This window comes from Pseudopipra pipra, chromosome 6, assembly GCF_036250125.1.
Source record: "Pseudopipra pipra isolate bDixPip1 chromosome 6, bDixPip1.hap1, whole genome shotgun sequence".
In the NCBI taxonomy this organism is placed as follows: domain Eukaryota; kingdom Metazoa; phylum Chordata; class Aves; order Passeriformes; family Pipridae; genus Pseudopipra; species Pseudopipra pipra.
In genome coordinates, this window is record NC_087554.1 from 12586689 (window position 1) to 12605069 (window position 18381).

At 43.4% G+C, this 18381-nt stretch overlaps 1 protein-coding gene across 5 annotated transcripts in view; it reads left to right on the plus strand.

The window, feature by feature from the left end:
• Positions 1 to 349: 349 nt before the first annotated feature.
• LMO1 (LIM domain only 1) overlaps positions 350 to 18381 on the plus strand; it is a 61713-nt gene continuing 43681 nt past the window's right edge. The window contains exons 1-2 of one of the 5 annotated variants that reach the window (XM_064657408.1): positions 926 to 944; positions 6195 to 6296. In XM_064657408.1, coding sequence (XP_064513478.1) covers positions 6272 to 6296 — 25 coding nt within the window. In that variant the 5' untranslated portion in view covers positions 926 to 944; positions 6195 to 6271. Of the gene's footprint in view, positions 945 to 1618; positions 1776 to 5742; positions 6297 to 7001; positions 7102 to 18381 lie in introns of those variants that run through there. The other 4 variants (XM_064657409.1, XM_064657410.1, XM_064657407.1 and 1 more) reach the window with 4 other exon arrangements.

The window sequence follows — 18381 nt, forward strand, 5'->3', positions numbered from 1 at the left end:
CCCATTTTCTCTCTCACACACGTATATACACACACACTTTAACTGTGCTTTTGTGTTTTGTCAGAATTAATGAGAAAAGTTCCCTTGCCCTAGGGGTAATTAGTGTCCTTGGAGTTAAATAAGCTAATACTTAGACACCTCTGGCACAGGCAATTATGTTTGTGTATTGAATAATTGATTCAAAGAGGGGGGGAAGGGGCTGCTAATCAGATCTGAGCATAATGAATTGATTTAATTAACAGGGGAATCTGAGGGTCCCTGGGAAATGTGTGCATTTATTCAGCAGCAGGAGAGAGTGCAAAGCACATAAATTGAGAGAGAGAGCGAGCGAGCGAGGCAGGCGGCAAGTGCTTTTGCTTTCAGTGATAGGTTCACATCTTTCCTCCCTCCCACCCCCCTTCCTTTGAATATAATTTTAGATTTAGAGTGAAATCAAGAGAAAAGCACTTTAGAAGCCTGGAAAGCTCTTGCAGTAGCAACAGCAAAGGGGAGAGAGGTTGTGAGCGATCACACGCGATTACATTAAGACAATTTTTGACAGCGCAGGTTGGGGAAGGACGGAGCAGGGGGGAGCAGCCCCCGATATTGGTCCTCCCTTACCTTTTTTCTCCCCCCCCCCTTCCCTTCTCCTTTGATCCCTAAACTGGCATTCGAGCTGCAGCGGCGGGGCCGGGGGCGAGGCGGCTGGTGCAGCAGCCCGGCTCCAGCTCTCCGGCGCCCAGCGCGGCCGTAGCCCCGCCGCAGCGCCGCTCCAAACTCGCGTCCCGGGGCAGCGCCGGGGCTGCCCCCGCGTCGGCAGCGCCCCGGTGGGTGCCCGGCCCGGCGCCTCGCCCGCCCCGGGGCCGCGCGGCGGCGGCTGGAGGGGGAGCGCCCCAAGGAGCCGGAGCGGCGGCGGCGGCGGCCGCCCTCGGCGCCCGGGACAATGGTGCTGGACAAGGAGGACGGTAGGTGGGAGCGGGGCGCGGGGCTCGCCGGTCCCTCCCGGGCGCCCCGGCGGCGGGAGACGGCGGGGAGAGAGGGACGGGCGGAGGGAAGGAAGGAGCGGGGGCCGGGGGGAGCTGCCCCGCGCCGCGGCAGGGCGCTGCTGCCCGGCCTGTCCCGCACCGCTCCGCTCACAAAGGGGTCCCGGGGACGCCCGGAACGGCGCCCCCTCCGCGCCGCCGGGTCGCTGCCCGCGGTGTGCAGGCCGGGCGGGGCGGGGCGGCGGTGACCGCGCTGGGGACACGGCGGCGCTGGCCCCGGCCCCGGTGCGGGCTGCGGCCGGCGGGGCAGTGCCCGACACCCGCAGCCCCGTCACCGGGCCGCCATCAGCGCCGGTGGCCTCAGCGGGTGTCCCCGCCGGGCCAACTCCGGTGGCACCCGAGGCCGCGGTGCCGAAATGCCGCCCCGCGCTCCCGCTGCGGGCAGGGCGGCCCTGCGCGCTCGTGTAAATTGCCGTGGAACGTCCCTGTGTCGGGCTGGCGGGGGGCTCTAACTCGGAAAAGTGTATGCCAGGCTGAAGGGACAAGTGGGAGATGCTTTCCTCTTTCCTTCGCTTTTTTCGCCTCCCCTCCTCCCCCCCCCCCCCCCCCCCGTCCTCCCTCTTTTCCTTTCCCCCTCCCCTTTTCTTTTGATCTGGAGTTTCTGCCTCAGAACAGTGAGAGTCCGCCCGCCGCGACACCGCCGAGTCGGACGGGGCACGAAGAGCAATGCCGGGCTGGCTTGGGCGATCGGCTCTGTGGGAGGGGGCCGGAGCGCTGACAACGAGAAGGTTAAATGCTCGCTGCCCCAGAGAGGTGCGTGGGGAGGGAGTCTCGCTGCACGCTCGTCACATGCCTCTGGGCCGAGAATCCCTCTCCCAGCGTCTTTTTTTCCCCCCCTCCGATTTCTTGAAGCCCTCTGAAGTAAACTGATGTAGTGTTATTAATGGGGTTTATAATGCTCCAGTCGAAAGCGCGTGTGTTGGAGAAGAGGGAATGAACTTATCTAACTGGTCAGCGAGAGATAACAGTAGAAAGACTTTTCTTGTTCCTCACCCCCTGTGCACTAAGGCAAGAGGGTTAAGTAATGACTGAGGAATTAAGCAAGGATAATTTCTTACTAGTATTTGGAACAAGGTTTGTGTTTCTCTCTGACCTCACTTTTGGGGATGACCTGCATTGCAAGAGTCCCCTGAATTTTGCTCGACTGTTGGAGGAAAAGGGAGGAAGGGCTCTTAACATCTCTATTAATACCCCTTAATAATAATAACTGGATGATGTCTTCATCCCGGTGACTCTCTGTCATGGGGTGCCTGCCAGCCTGTGTCTGTTTCAGTGTGATTGACGGGCTAACAGCAGGATGCTGCCTCCATCGCAGAGGCGAGAGGCACAGGTGAGCTGAGAGGAAAAACTGAGATCTGAAGAGGGTTTCATAATGGGGGTATTTGGGCTCTTTCAAGTGTCGCAGACATACTCATTAAACACAAGGAGCTCGGGGCCAGAGTGATGGTCGTGTAAGGAAATGAAACTAGAACCGTTGATTATCCAGACAGTTCTCAACAGCCTCCTTCCAGGAGATTTCATGAGCGGCTGTATAAAAGGGAATAATGGTGGCGATTGTAGAGGTACACAGGAAATTAGGGCGGGGTGCACTTAAAAAGGAGTAAAGTAGGAAACAAACCCCTGATGAGAGGGATGTGGAGATCAGGGCAACAAGGTGCAGTAATGCCTAGGAATCTCCTGTGCTGTTGATGGAGTAGTTATGCTCCAGGAGAAATTATGCTCACTTTTAAAGGTGCACTGGAGAAACGGGGGCAGGACGTGAGCCTGAAAGAAGAAACTTTTTTAATGAAGAGGTTATTTTACCTTTGTACATTTCTTTCTGCCTGATTCAAATGGACTCCACTTGCCCGCTCATCTGTGAATGTTAAAAGGGGATGCTGGACCTGCGTAGGTTACAAATGGACTAAAATGGAAGCTTTTGCTAACTAAACTAATACCTTTTGAAATCAAGCTTCAATGAGCTTGTTAATAAAAATGGGTCTGTTTTACTCCCATAAATGGCTCCTTTTTTTCTTTTTTTTTTTACCCTTTTTTTCCCAGAGGCCGGTCTGATTTCTACCATCTAAAAATCCTGGCATTGTGGCTAGTATCCAGTTCTCCCCTTGATTTAAGAGGCCTCGCCATGTAGGGTTTTTCTTTGAGGGGTGTTCTTCTTTTGAGGTCTCTGGCAGCAGTGGGCATATTCATAGTTATTACTGTGTGGGGAAGACAGGATTTCAGGATTACCTCTCCCAGAGGTCCTGGTGCATCACAGGGAGGACACTTGCTGCCTTGTAGGTAGAGGTGGCAATGTGCCCCTTGCTTTTGCATCCCTGAAGGCTACTTGGCAAGCTGGTCCACGGCCTCAGAGAGAGCTGCCCCTTCTTCCAGCTCCATGCCAGGGCTGTGGCACTGCCTTAGGGGTGTGTGCCAGCCCCAGTGCGACACCAGCATCTCGCCCTTGCAGTCCAATAACTGCTACACGGCTTTGTGAGTGAAAAGCTTCCTTGGCAAGCACGCTCCGTGGTGCCGAGAGGTAGTAGAGGCACAATAATACTTTTCTGCGGTTTTTACAGATATCGTTGAGGATGAAGGGGCATACTGAAAAAAATAATAACAACAATAATAATGTTTCTGACTTTGATGTGTTGTGGCATTGCGTCGAGTTATGTCAGGGAGGTAACAGCATTTTGTGTGTTTGAAGTGACATAATATAACTTGACTGATGCAACATGACTTGATATTAGAAAATACTGTTTTACAGTGGAACTTCAGCAGATATCTTCCCAAAACAAATGTTAGGAACTGAGAGAAGAGAGACGAGATGGGTGGAGGAGAGAAAGGTTGAGAGTGAAAAACTTCAAGGCTTGCATTGTAGTCAGTTCCACTGCGTAAATCAGTGCAGAATTTGCTGTGGGCAAGCCAACCTACACACCGTGCAGTGCATTTATAAATTTCAAGATAATGAGAGTTAAGATATTTCTCAAACACATAAATGTTTTGATTGCAAAGACCAGATTTCTGCTTAAAAAAGTAAACTGACATCAGGTATCATGATTAATTCCAACAGATTGTGTTAATTGTAGTTGACTTTAATTTCTGTACAAATGTGGTGGGGGTTAGAAAACTTTTTTTTAATTGTTGGTGTGTGAAATGAGTAAGCAGATAAAGTGTTTAAAAAAAAAAATCTGTTTGCTAAGGGAGTAATCCAGCCTCTGTGACATGATGGAGCAGCAAAGGAATAAAATGTACATTGATCCGGTACCACGTATTTTTTCCTGAGTGCGTTATGTCTGCTGGTTTGCTCTGCCACAGAAGTCACCTGCGACAGACAATGGCTAACTTCATTTTCATCAAAACTTTGCCTTTCTTGTAGTTACCAAATAGTGTAAGTTAAAATGCACCATATATTTTGGGGTAAGTTTGTCCCTTTTGAAGGTGATAGGGTGGAAAAGTACAGAAACACACGTGTGGAACATTTTTGGAGTTCACCATTTTCTAGTGGAGACCAATAGTATATTGAAAGTATTAAACTACCTCAAATCTAGAAAAGTCTGCGTTTTTTTTAGTTTTTGCATGGATGCTTTTAACTATTAGACTTTAATCTTTGCAATAAAATCCTCCTCCTTTTTAGCTTGTGACACTTCCTAAAAGAAAGTGATTATTTATGGTGGTTGCACTCTTACTCTAAAATACATATTCAACACTTACAAACAAGTATCACTAGGAAACAGGAGTTGTTGGAAGCACTAGATGAAAAACAGTTCAATGTAAAACGTTACATTTAACATCAAATATTCTCAAGGACTGTTAGGATTAAGTATTGTGAATGAAGGGGGAAGGAAAAGCCACTTCAGCTGGGGATAAGGAATCTAATTAAAAATCGGTATTAAGGATATATAACTTGAGCCCGCTCTCATGCTCTTTAGAGTACCAGTGTATCAGTTGTAAAGGGGAGGAAGAAGTATCATTAAAGCAGAAATCAAATGTTTTCTCAGATTAAAAGACCATGATGAGGGAAATGGTGCTGTCGATCTTGTAGTGAAGCATCTGATCCCGCAATCCTTACGAGAGCCATCGGAGACAACAGATGACTTGTCTGAAAAAGGATTGAGAGTTGCGAGAGAAAGGATAAAAGACATGGGCCCCCAACTTGTCACTTTATATTTGGGCCCTGATGGCATTTCTGAAAAGTGGAGCAAACCTGAAAGGGTTTGTACCACATTTGATTAGGTAAATTCATTTTAATATCGACCTAGTGAAAATGGAACTGTATTCTCTGGAGTATTCCCTGAAACTAATACCTACATGTGAAAACAAACCCAAAATGTTTGTACAGAAAATTAGTATCAAGTTTTAGGTCACCAGAGATGCGTGAAATCTAGCTGGGAGAGCAGCAGGGCTGGTGTAATGCAGCCCGGGTCGGGTCGCCGGCATCAGCTGCGGAGAGTTCTGAGCCTCTGACCTGCCAGAGGTACTGGCTGGTTTCAGACAAAATCCGCGCTCTTAGGGGAGCAAATCTGGAGTGTGGCCGTGCTCTGGACTCAGGCGGTCCCGGGGACAAAGCGCGGCGCGGGGTGAGAGGCGGGCGGTGCGGGTCCCCCCCGACCCGCGGCACCTGGGCGGGGGCCGGGCGGGCTGCAGGTGGTGCTGCTGAGCCGGGAAGCCGCGCTCTGCCAGGAAACCCTGGCAGGAGGACGAGAGGGGGCCCTGGGAAACGCGTGCATTTATTCATAGCAAGTGTGCAAGGCTCACCAATCGAGAGGCAGAGGCAGCAGTAGTCAGGCTTAGGTATTCTGCCGTCTCCGAATATAATTTTAGATTTAGATTCTGCTTAAATCCAAAGGGAAAACACTTTATAAGGCTGAAAGCTGTGTAGTTGCAACAGCCAGGGTTATGAGCTATCAAAGGCAATTACATTAAAATAGATTATACTGCGTAAATTGAGCCATTTAGAAGGTGAGAACCAAAGAAACAGCTCTGATCCCCCTTCTTCCTAAATTGCAGTTTTAGTTCCTTGCAATTCTGAGGCACAAAAGTAGGTGAGGCTGCTTTTGTATCTGCAAAGTGCTTTATTTCTGAGTGTAATTCTAACTGAGTGCAATCTAGGTTAAAAGCTGGACAACTGGGTAATTAGAGCTCACTTGCTGCTAAAGGACGATCAGCTGTACCGTAGCTCATTTGTGTTCCCAGAGACTTGTTCTCCTCTCCCCTGAGCGGAGGCTGCTGGAGAAGGAGCATCTGTCCTCGGACTTTTCTTGATTGCGGAGATGATGGTGCTGGACAAGGAGGACGGTAGGTGGGCTGAGATTGTGTAAGCCTGTGCTTGGTGTCTTCCGTGTGCTGCTAATGTAGAAATAAATAGTTTTGAAACAGATGTGCGCTGTGCATATCAGAGTGCTCTGCTTTCAGCTTCTGATGTTTTTCTCTTGTGTAGGTAAAAGCATGCTTGCTATTTTTTTTTTTTCATCTCTTCTCTGACATGATCAAACCAGTCAAGAAGGGTTTACCCCAGGCTCTGTTTGCTGAAGGACATAGCAGAAATAGCTTGATTATTTTTTTTAATATCTATTTTGATTTTTCTTTCTGCAAGTTCCTGTAATATATCCATTTTAGCCTGTTTATTTTAACAGCTTTTATTGTAAATCTAATTTTGAGATTTTCTTTCCTTTTCATTGCATGTCATTTGAGTCTCTTTAATGTGCGCCTTCAATATCTATTTCTCACAGCTTTTCTTCATAGCTATAAACATTATGACAATAGGCTAATAAGCTGCTCTGGCAAAAAAAAAAAAAAACAACATTGGTTTATTCTAAGAATTTACTCCCTTCTCTTAATGGCAGAAGTGTAGGTTCATTTGGGAGGTAATTTCATGAATGAAGCTGAAGGAGAGCTTGACTTATTTTAGGACTTCGCATATACTTATTTTTTTAAGGCTGACTAGTCCTTTTCAAGGATGCTTAAAGGGTACAAACTGATGTAAAGGATAACAGACAGTATTAGTTAGTAGCTTGAATGACCCCGTGCCATCTTTTACACATTACTTATGAAGGTGTGCAACTTAACTGCTCAGACTCCAGTAGTTTCTGGGATGAACGTGGTAAGTCTAATCACAACTTTTTAATGAGTTTTTTTCTAAGGCTGCTTTGTGGCTTAGGTCTTCCTTCATAGTCTGTACACTGAAAAGCAAAGATTAAAACTGGGGCAGAGCAGAACGCTTCTACAGCCATCCACATGGGCTTCCTTCGAGGATGCTGCCTCTCGCCAAAGACCTTGGCAGCACTTTGAGTACAGAAAGTGGGAACTGCATCTGAACTTTTGACGCACATTTGTAACTTTTATCTCGTAATTTCATTTCACCTTTATAAACAGATGAAGTGTGCTGTGTAGCGGATTCTTTTAAAATTTATTTCCGAACTTTCTTTAAGTGTTAAAAAAAAGAGTCGTAGGCAGTTGTCATTTGAAAGTAGAAGAAATTACTGAATATTTGTAAGACTGTAGACAGGAGACAGCTTTTCACAGGGAGCAAAAGAGCTTGGAGAAATTGGAAGTTGAGCATTTTGGCAGTAGCATTGATTTTACTTGAATATGTGTATTGCTTTCTAAAATATTTATGAGAAAAATAACTTGTAATTCAGAGTCACTTACTTTCCTGTGTCAGGGTGGTGCTAATCGTGTTTTGTGACTAGTACTGAAAGCTGCCCAAAGCTAATAAGTTGGACCGATATGATTTTTATTCACAACCCATATCTGAACTGAATTAGTGCTGTCCTGGAGAATAATTTGGAAAGAAGGCTTGACTACTGAAAGACTAAAAGTTTCTCTTCTCTCTCTCTCCTCTCCTTGCTTCCCAAAAAAGGGTGAGGGGGGAATACTACCTGATATTTTAGACCTAGCGTTTTGAGGTTTTTATGTCATTAAAAATGTGATTTATAAAATTATCAATCTATTGTATTCATGCACATAGAATTTGAATCTAGTTTCTTGGATGGGATATGAGGTTTTGTTTCATTCTGATGCGAAGCATTTGGCACAATGACAAAATATGGACTTTTCACTAAGATTTTACACTTTTAAAATATGAGATCAAGCAGAATACATCATTATCAGTGCCCACTTTTGTGCAAATTCAATTGGATTTTGACTGAGAGTTGACCAGTGTTAGATCAAAGTCCATGTATGAGTTGTCTTGCCCTTCTGAATTTATTCCACTCTAATTAAGTTGGCATCCCAAAACTGGGAAATAATCTTATTTGGGGGAAAAAAAATAAATCACTGGCTTTATTTCTGTTAAAATCTCATAAGTTCCTTTGTTAACACAGTAGAGCTTTAAAAAGGGAGAAGTAGATGTGGAGCATCTGTTACACATCTTCTAGATCAGCTTTGCAGTTGACTGGACTGTGGATAAAAGACCCACTAAGTGGTTGAGTATTGCTTATGCTGGGAAAACAAATGAAGCTAACGGGGTTTCAAAGGCTTTGAAGCAGTGTCACTCTCAGAGGTGTTCAGTTGTTTTCTTTGGCAATATAAGTTGAAGCAAGCTAGTTTACTTTATTAGAGGCATAAGGCTACTCTTGTAACCTTCCTCTGACTAAGATGAATTTGGCTGACTGACCTTATTTCTTTCTGGACCACACGTGTTGTGCTGGGTTAGCGGTTTTTGGGGGGGACTTTTTTCCCCTTGTTAGGACTCATCTCTTTTAAAGGGCAGCAGCATTTCCCATATTTTGTTAAATCTTCCTTTTCAATTTGTGCTTCCCCATAGAACTATGTTCTGCTATGATGGAGCAATGCAAATCAACTAGAATAGCCCAAATTAATTCTTCACATTGGCGGCAGTGTGATTGCCTGCATGGAATCAATAATGCATCATAGAGGGATCAAATTTTGGAGTATAATGTGTGAATAATGCTTGACACAAAACAAAAATTCAGTCATCATAATAGCAATTAGGAAAAAGCTGCAGCTTATCCCAGCTGTAATCTCTGCTAACAATGAAGCACAGCCTGGTAATCAGCATGTATGGTATGAAATGCACTAATAGAAATCATGGCTCTTTGTTATGTGTGGTGGGGGTGAAAGTTTCCTTTCAGCTAACTTGTGCTGTGTTAACTAGACAGAGTATCCTTCAACCAAATTGTGGAGTGTGTGTGCACTTGTAAAAGCACTGATCAGCTGTGTGTTCATCCTGGTGTTTGCATAGACAGTAGCACCCCAAATCAGGGATCCTTTGTGTTTTCCAGCAGAACTCTGTTTAAATAGATCCCAAGAGTAGGCCAAGCAAATAATATATCAGAGCACTCCATTAAACGTGTACCTGTATGCAAACCTTGGGTTTTATTTAAAAAAAAAATCATAGTTTCTTTAAAAAGGAAAAGAAAAATACAGATACTCATTGGTTGTGTGCATTGAGGTTAGAGAATGGGTCTTAGGTTGATGGGAGGTATTTAGGGCAATGAATATTAGGTAATTTGAAACTGGATTAGTAGGAGCAGTTGGGTTCCCTGTTGTGTAAGAGCCCATCTTACCCCGCACAGAAGGAAAAAAAAAGCAGCATTTGGAATCAGAAAAGCAGTAAAATTGATTGTATAATGGCAGTCACAGGAATGCTGCCACAGTGCCCTAGCCAGGACAGCAGAGCTGTGGGTTGGCTTCTCAAATGAGTATGCCAGCTGCCACATGGAAGTACCTACAGATAGGTAGATGGATATGGAGAGAGATCTGTCTCCAGCAACACAGGTCCAAGCAATCCTTTTCTGTCAGTAAAAATCATTATACACGCAAAAATAAGGCACGTACAAACTGTGCCATGTAGGAACAAGAGCTGTTCTATGTGCTGCTGGGATCTTTTGTTTCTTTTAGTGTACCTTTTTCAGGTATACCTATTGAGGAATCACGCAGAGACAGAAAAGGGGAAATGGCAGGGTGGCTTTTCTGCACATGACATGGAATTTAATTTTTTTTTTGCCTAATATCCCTGAAGCTATCTCTTTTATCTCTTTTTTTTTTTTTTTTGTATCTCCTTTTCCCCTCTACCTCAGACCTTCTCCGTGGTCCACTGCTGTCTAGCTTACTATGTATAAAGAATGACTATACATCTTCCCAGACATCAGCTTATTCAAAGAATGATTGATAAAGGTCACCAAAGACCTTATTTTTGCCTACTTAGCTGGGTTATCCATTGGATTTTTGAGGGCTTGATTTTGATGCACGTGGTCTTAGTGCAATTTTGGAGGTTTGGTCTGGCTTTAGTTCATGACACAATGTTCTTTTGTGACTCAAATATACAGGAGTGGATTAATATATTCATGAGGAGGAGATAGGAAGTTGTCAAAGTTGTCAAAGCAGTAATCTGAATAAAACCGGAGCACATTTGGCAGCAGAATAAACCACGGATCTCGGTCTAGCCAGAAAAGACCAAAAAAAATTTGGACTGTTTCTCCAAAGCTGACTAAATGTGGAGATAAGGTAATCTTCCTAGAGGTGCTCTCTGCCCCTGGAGCGGCAAATACCGCAGAGCGTGATGGAACCACAGGATAGTAAAGTAATTGCCTATACCCTTCCAAGAAATGCAGGGTACTGCAGCTGGAGCACTGATAACCTAGAGATCCATTTAATAAAATCTCATCCTATGGGCAGAAGAGTGAAAGGAGTTAGCAGGTCTACGAGTAGCAAACTGCTTTGTATAGAAGTATTCCTGCTGGGCAATCAAATACTTCCTAGTGTTTGTTCGGGACTAGATAGCTGAAAGATCTGGGCTGGCATCTGTATAGGGTGTCATCATACTTCATTCCCAGATGCTGTTGACACATGATAATTGTCTGGTTGACATAACAAGCATTAAAACAGTGTGGGGACCTTTTTCAGCTTGGTAATAGGGCAAAAGAAGAAGCTTGTCCTTGGAAATTAGTTTGCTCTAATTTTGGTTTAATACAGTAGAAAGTATACTTGATACCCTGGCAGCAGAACATAATTTGTCTTCTTCGGAGTTAGTGTTAAATTTTATTATCTTTAATAGATACAACGTGAACATGTCAGCCTGTTTGTCATAGCCATTCCAAAAATGCTCTCTTATGGTAGAATCTTCAGAAAAATTCCTTTTAAGAGCAGTGCATTATTAATAAAGTAATCCATTAGGTCTGGTGATAAAGGGTCACAGCAGAGTCTGAAATACGTTTCTTAAATGGTTAAGAAATTTATCATGGTTGGAGGATTAATTGATTTCATTTGGAGGCTTTCTTAAGGTTTTCAGGCGTTGTGTTTAGAGATGGTTTTATTCTCTTTGGAAATGTGCTTGCTGCTCAAAGTTTTGCTTCGCTGTCATTAGCATGAACTATTACATTTCTGCTAAAGGCAAACTGTTCTTTTAGTATTATGACTGATTGCATCTGTGAGGAGTCTTACTTAGGTAAAGAATATGAAAGTTTATGGCAAATAAGATATTTTACTTGAAATCAATTCAAAATCAGAATAATGGCATCAAGCATTAAGTGTTGCAGTAGAATAATAAAAAAGGCACTGCAGATGCTGCTAAATGCTGAACTATAAAACTCTAATGGGTCTACATCTTTTAAAAATTGGACAGAATTGTCATAATTTGGAACACATAGACGTTGTTTTAAACAGTATAGAAATCACTGCCCCCAACTTCAGTAATGTGCGTAACTGTTGCCAGGGGATGATTTATTCAGTGAATGTCGCTCCTATTCATTGAAGACTTGGGGGTGGAGGGAAGGGCGTTTAAAAATGAAAGTTGTTCACTATTAGATTAACATAATTAAACCTATAGATGGTCTGAGAACAATTCACCACAGCTACTGTTTTTCAGTTCTCAGTGTGTAAGTGTGTGTCTTCCCTGCCTTCCAATGGGATGACTCCCAAGCCCAAGTTTTCAAGCGCGATGTGGGGTGCTATCTGTGCGAGCAGATTCTCAGCTCTCCGGTGAATGTTCTTGCAAACTACTTTCTACTCACACTGTGTATCAAAGGAGATAATGGATGCTCTTGTCCAAATTTAGAGGGTTTTTTTAAATTGCATTGAACATTTCTGAATTCTTTACGCCAACGTTCAGAGCTCCTTGCATGGTAATCAAACTCTGAAAGGGTGATCTGGGCGGGGAAAGTACTATTTGCCTTCTTTTTAAACTATTTATATCAACAGTTCTAGTTTCTCTTAAAAAAAAAAAAAGTGGATGATTGTTGCATATTCATGACTGAACTGCAGAGAACTTGGACCAGAATTAAACAATTAACCCTCTCGCCAATGTAAACATCCATTTGAGTAGAAGCCAGGGATGTTCCTACTTGGTTTATTATGGATCTGAGATATAGAAATGTATTCTGGAGGGCTGTGTTTCTAATAAATAAAAAGGCATAATGAGAATGTAACTGGGAAGGAAGACAAAAGCAGCCATGCTTTAAATTGTTAATGATGGTGCCAGTGGCTGCAGCTTTACCACAGCTGTTTAAATTGATCAGCTAGTGAAAATGCTTTGTTTTGGCATTTTCCCTGCATGTGCAACTCTTTCGAGGGGACTTCTGGAAGCTTTTCAGAAGGGAAGCATGATCTTTTTTAAAACTAAGCTTAGAACATCAGAGTTTCCAGTATTTTGAAATCCAGTATTTAAGGATGCAGTGCAGTTTTTCTTTTGTAAAAAGTTTTTGGCTCATGAGCCGCTATTTCCCCTACATTCCCTTTACCACTTTTTTCTTTTTTTTTTTTTTTAAATTTTTTTCTTTCCCCTCCACAAATGCTGCAAATTGCTCACTACCCATAAAAGCTGAGGCAACAGCACACTTCCTAGCTGTCCTTTTTTCCGCATCTCTATTTTACTGGTGCTGCTGAGCTTGATCAGAAAAGCAGAAAGGGGCTATGTCGATTTGCTATGCATCTTTTGGTCAAGCATCCAGTGTGAAATTGTTCTGTAAAATGTACTTTTTCAGAGGGAACTTGCTACTAATTTATTTCCCGGTTGGCGCTACCTTGCAGTTGACGTGGGTTAACCAATATCTCTTTATTGCTTGTATGCTTTCCCTCTGTTCCAGAGAAATGGGTATGTGTTTCAAAAGGATGAAGTCTCTTCAAGGCAAGTAGGTAGGAGAAGACTGGGCTTTCTGTGTGTTGACAAGTGACATGGTAGTCCTCCAGCAGAGGACTGGCTTGAGCCAGTGAGCCTTGGTGTGTTTTACAGAACACCTCCTGCCTTGGGTTCCCCCCCAAAGAGCTCGTGAGCAGACCTACCTGGGACTCTTCATGGCAGGTGACTCGTGGGTAGGCCATGCCTTGAACAACCTGGTTTCCGCCTAATGTACTTGCAGCGAGGGCGGGTGCTGAACATTATTCAGAATCCATTATATATTTATCTTTATACTCCTTTGTGGGAAATGATTTCTGTAAGTACCCTGTTATGGTTATGAAAGCCCAAATAAGCATCAGTCTCAAACCCTTTGACCTGTCTGCACAGAATGGAGATCTGTTTTGAAAAGGACTCCTTTATATCTGTTTTTAGTCCATGCCCTTCCATTCATTTGCCTATACAAAGCAATAAAGGGTAAAACTAAAGTAACATAAATTGGTCTGTCTTCCTGAATCCATGTCTCGCTAATGTACCCAGATTAACTCAACTGTAAATTGTCTCCTTTGGATGTCGTGTCTTGCTAAAAGTTTCCTATATGATTCATGATTTGGATTGCTTTTAACAGCTATTGGCTAAGCAATATGGTAAATGTACAAGGTGATGCAATTGGCATTAGTGAGAGGATGCACAGGAGCATGTAATGCAGTCAATACTACATTAACTACTGATGCCCAATTACAGAAACTGGAAGAGTGGCTTTTAGGAGCATTAGGACTTGCAGAAGAGCTGAGATCACCTGCCGCTCCTTGCCTAAAAGCTTCACCCTTTACGCGCTGGGATCAAAGCAAACATTTAGTTGCTATTTTGTCATGTATAACAACGAAGGTATTTCTCCCCCCCCTTTTTTTTTTTTTCCAAAAAGTGTCACAGTGATGCTTTTAGCACATGTAAAATCCTATCTCCATATTTCAAGATTCTACTTCCATCTCCTGGGGCAAGACTTTATTTGAATAAAAAGTCTTTAACCACCTCTGCATTTATTGTTTCTCTGAAGCTTACTACTTCAGCCAGGTTTTTTTTAAAGAAATACTAAGTGATATTTAGAGTGTCCTATTTCAGTGTGCCAGACCAGCCTCCCCTTGGCTGCCCCCAGCTCCCTTCCCTTTTCTAATCTGTATATGATTGTTTGTGACCTCAGCTGGCTTGAAGTCTCTAAAAAGAGTGTTTTAAAATACAACCAGATACCACATAAAACAGGATATTTGAGTGTGCGACCTCTCTGCAGTCCGTGTTCAGATTAAGCACACATTGTTTCCACCACTGCTTTTAAACCCATTTGCAGTAGACGGCAAAGGACCACATTACACTAATAGACAGCGCATACTTTTAGATTGAGCCGAGTGTGATCACAGCTTCTAAATCCATTTTAAAAATAATGAGCAATGTCACTGCTGCATGGCGAAGCTAGCAACCCACAAAGTTCCTTTGGACTTGGAGCAAGATGGGAAATTAAGCGGCTCTAAGAACGCTGAAATATTTTAATATAAAAGACAGCTGGCAGGTGGTTTATTGCTCTTGTTGCAGCATTTGTCTTTACTTCCAGCTATGATACTTGGCATATCACTGCTGGTTTTAATCCTGAAAGCATTTTGCCAGTATTAAGGAATTTGTGCACCCCAAGTGAGCATTCCCTGGAACTAAGCCCTGGATATCTGGGGAGATGTGCCTGACCTCCATGAGTCAGAAGTGGACTTTTGTGTTTTAATTGTCCCAGGTTTGTTCATCTCTGCTTTCTCTTTGCACAGGCATTGCTGCCTTGCCCAGCAAAAGAGGAGGGTGGGATCTGCAGTGCCATCTGTTGCTGTGGCACAGTGCTGGGCGTGGGTCCCACCTTGCCTGCTGCCCCATGCTGGGTTACGAGGTCAGACCTCTGCAGAAGAAGAGAGAAATAACTTCTGGATCTCCTGGGAAGGACAGAGTGCTGTTGAAACAGTTGGTCTCCTTGACAGTTTTAGGAGCAGTTATGTTGGTCCCCTCTCAATAGGCAATTTTAACTTTTTCATTTTTTTTTTTTTTACCCCCGAGGTTCTGTCCAAGCAATTGCACACTTGAAGAAAAGCCTTCACTAGCCTATCTTCCTGCCATAATTATGAGCATTGGTCACGTTCCCCTCCAATTCCTGCTGTGATTGTGTCAGTCTCATTCCCCTCTGCCATTTCATGGGTGCAACAGAAAAAAATTAGGTTAGACTGTGCTGTAAAACATCTGGACAGTCTACAGGCACTTCCTTAGTGACCCTTTTTTTGGTAGATGGTGCCTTAACTTTTTAGCCAGCAGTTGTGTTGGTTGTCCATGCATTTTCTCCAAGGCCAATGGAGCTCTGCTCCATATCTAGTCTGGGTTTTGAGCTGGTCCAGGGGTGTTTGCTTTGGCCAGGGGCAGGAGGGGCAGGGGCAGAGGAGGAGCATATTATTTTTAAGACGACTGTTGCTTTCAGGTCCCGATCGATGCTCCTTTGAACATCTGGGGGAGGAGAGCAGAAGGTGACCTGCTGGTTTTCCCCTTGCACTAATGTGTTTAAAAGGTGGCACCAGCAGTGGAGGCGTGGGGAAACCTGACTGAGCTCTGCCTTCAGCGCAGTTGAAACACAGACAAGTATCCTGTGCTTGATGCGCTTTCCAAGCTGTACAAACAACGTTTTAAAAGTCTGAAGTACCCAGCAGGGCAAGTCAAAACGTCCTTGAGTAACTTTGTGTTTAGACAGTGTTTTCTATTTTCCTTTGATCAGAAGGGAACAGATGTGTCTCTTCGTATGTGTGTGTTTGTGCACACCCCCCTGATGCACATGCATTCCCTGTCCTTGCACAGGGGCTGTGCAGTATTTTGGGTACACTGGTGTTCCTCTTTGTTCTTTCTTATTACTGTTTTTGTATTTTTCCGGGGAATCTAAGCCGGAATTTAGAGAGGTCAGACTAAACAAGGTTTTAACTTACTCCTCTCACTTATTTCCCTATCTCTCTTTAATTTGGATAGAGGAAAAAAAAAAAAAAAAAAGGCTCCCTTTAAAAAAAAGTATGCGTATGTGTAATCAATTCATTGACTAGATTTTTGGGGGGGTTTTAAGCATTCGGTCTAAGTGGGCTGCTCAGTGAAATTTGTACATTCATAAAATAGCTGATTGAAAAGCAATATTTCAGATAAATACAAGCCAGCGATCTATCAGCAGTTGTAATAAAAGCTGGGCTTCAGGCTGTGATTTTATTTTGAAATAATAAGAATTGCTTTATTCTTTTTACTTGAGTTACCATGGTAATTCTGTCGTGTAGCAGTGTTATATTGATTTAGAAAGTGGACAGTAATATTTCTTTTGTGTTATTCTGTTTCTAGGGGTTGATTTCTAATTTCCACTTGGAGATTACTTTTATAAATTTCTTAAGTCCTTCCACTTTTTTCTCTAGCAGTGTAATTTTCCTCTCACACATTGCTATTTTCTGAGCTTATTGGTTTGCTCTTATTTTAAATTAAACTTGCTGGTTTCAAATATTGAAATGACATCTTTGTCTGTGTCTGTACTTTGGTTTAGCAAAATATTACAGTCTGCTGTTTTATGCTTAATAATTTAAGGGAAGCTTTATGTCTGCCATCAGTGGTTGTTGGTAACTCATGACTAAACCAACACAGAGCTCAAATCTCTGACATTTTAATACTGTGTAATGGTGCTTCCACCCTTCACACTGTTTGGGTTTTTCTTTAATCTGCCTTATGTGTGTGTGCTAAAGAGAATGCCAATTAAATTCTGAAGAGATCAGAAGGAGTTTTTGGGTGGAGCTGGCTCTTGGCCACTTCAGGTTTCCATCACACTTGAGAGAACCACTGGTTTTATCTATTGCACAGGTACCATTCCTGGCTACCCATCTTACTCTTCCAATTAAGAAGCTTCAGGTTTTCTAGAAGCAAAATTTTGACTTGCAGAAGTGTTTGTACGCACTCAGTGGCTGGCAAAAAGTAACAAGCTCATTTACCTCTGTGCAGGATTGTTATATATGATTTTTCCAACCTTACCCATTCTGATTCTTTAGTACCTTAGCTATGGAGCACTGCTCTTAGATTGCTGCTGCTTTAAGAAATGACAGTCAAAACAGGATGTGACTGTTTCTTGTGGCATCTGTTTCTTTTTTTGTGAATGAAAATGATGCTTCTATTCCGAACCTGGGAAAAGAGGGGAAATGAACCTCAAGCATCACTGTCTTCAGAAGTGGTATTTTAGATCCTGAAACCAAAGCCATGAATTCTGCTTTCAAACAGAAGTCATTCAGCTGACCTTTTAGTACAGAGGGTGGGATAGGTACTGTGTGACACCAAGTACCAATTTGCTCATTGTATGAAAACACCACTGAAAGGTTTTGCACTTCAGGTAACTGATGGGAGGGGGACTAAAGTCCTGTGCTCTTGTCCATTGGTTTCATTCCTATGTGAAGCTCTCAACAGAAAGAAAGGGAGTCCAGGAGCCCCAGCTAGTCTCTTCTGGGATCACTGGACCATTTGCATGCAGGACTTATTGTCAGCTAGAACTGGTAGAAGAGGGGGAAAAGGGTGGCTTGGGCAGGTGGTGGTTGACCTCCAAAGGACTGAGGTATGAAGTACCTGGTAAAAGGCAAATGTAATCCTGGAATAAACTGACCAAGAAACTGCAAATAATTATCATTGTTAATAATGCTGGAGAGAGGCACTGATAGACCTTGTCTACCATGGGTAAATTGCAGATCCCTTATGCTAAGGGACAGTAAATCAATGTGGAAGTAGGGGCAGAGAGGATGCCCATGGAGACCAGTCTGTGCTTCAACTTGTCTACCTTTGCAAAATGAAGGCTGATTGGTCTGTCCTTTATAAGGACACTGAGAGGGGAAGCACCAGGAAGGAAGGAAAATGGACTTTTTACCCCGAAACATTAGAACAAGTAGTTGGAAATGGCTAAGAATGTTTCTAGGCTAGCAACTTGAAAACTTCTGAGCTTTAGAAGAGTTGGTCTCTAGATCAGCCTTCCTTGGAGGATAGTGGAGGCATGAAGCTGACTTCTTGGGTTAGAGAAAGAGATGGTATGATAGCCTCTGGCTGCAGGAGGTGGGACTTGCTAGTTTGTCTTGGTCGTCAGTCCATGTTGAGGCATTTATGTCACTGTCTGTGAAGCTCTGTCAGTGTTTCCATATAAAACCCCATATTTTCATGAACATTCATTTATGGTGAAAGTCTGCACGTAAGATCCTGCCTGAGGTTACCTTTTTCTTTCCTATTAAAATTTTATAA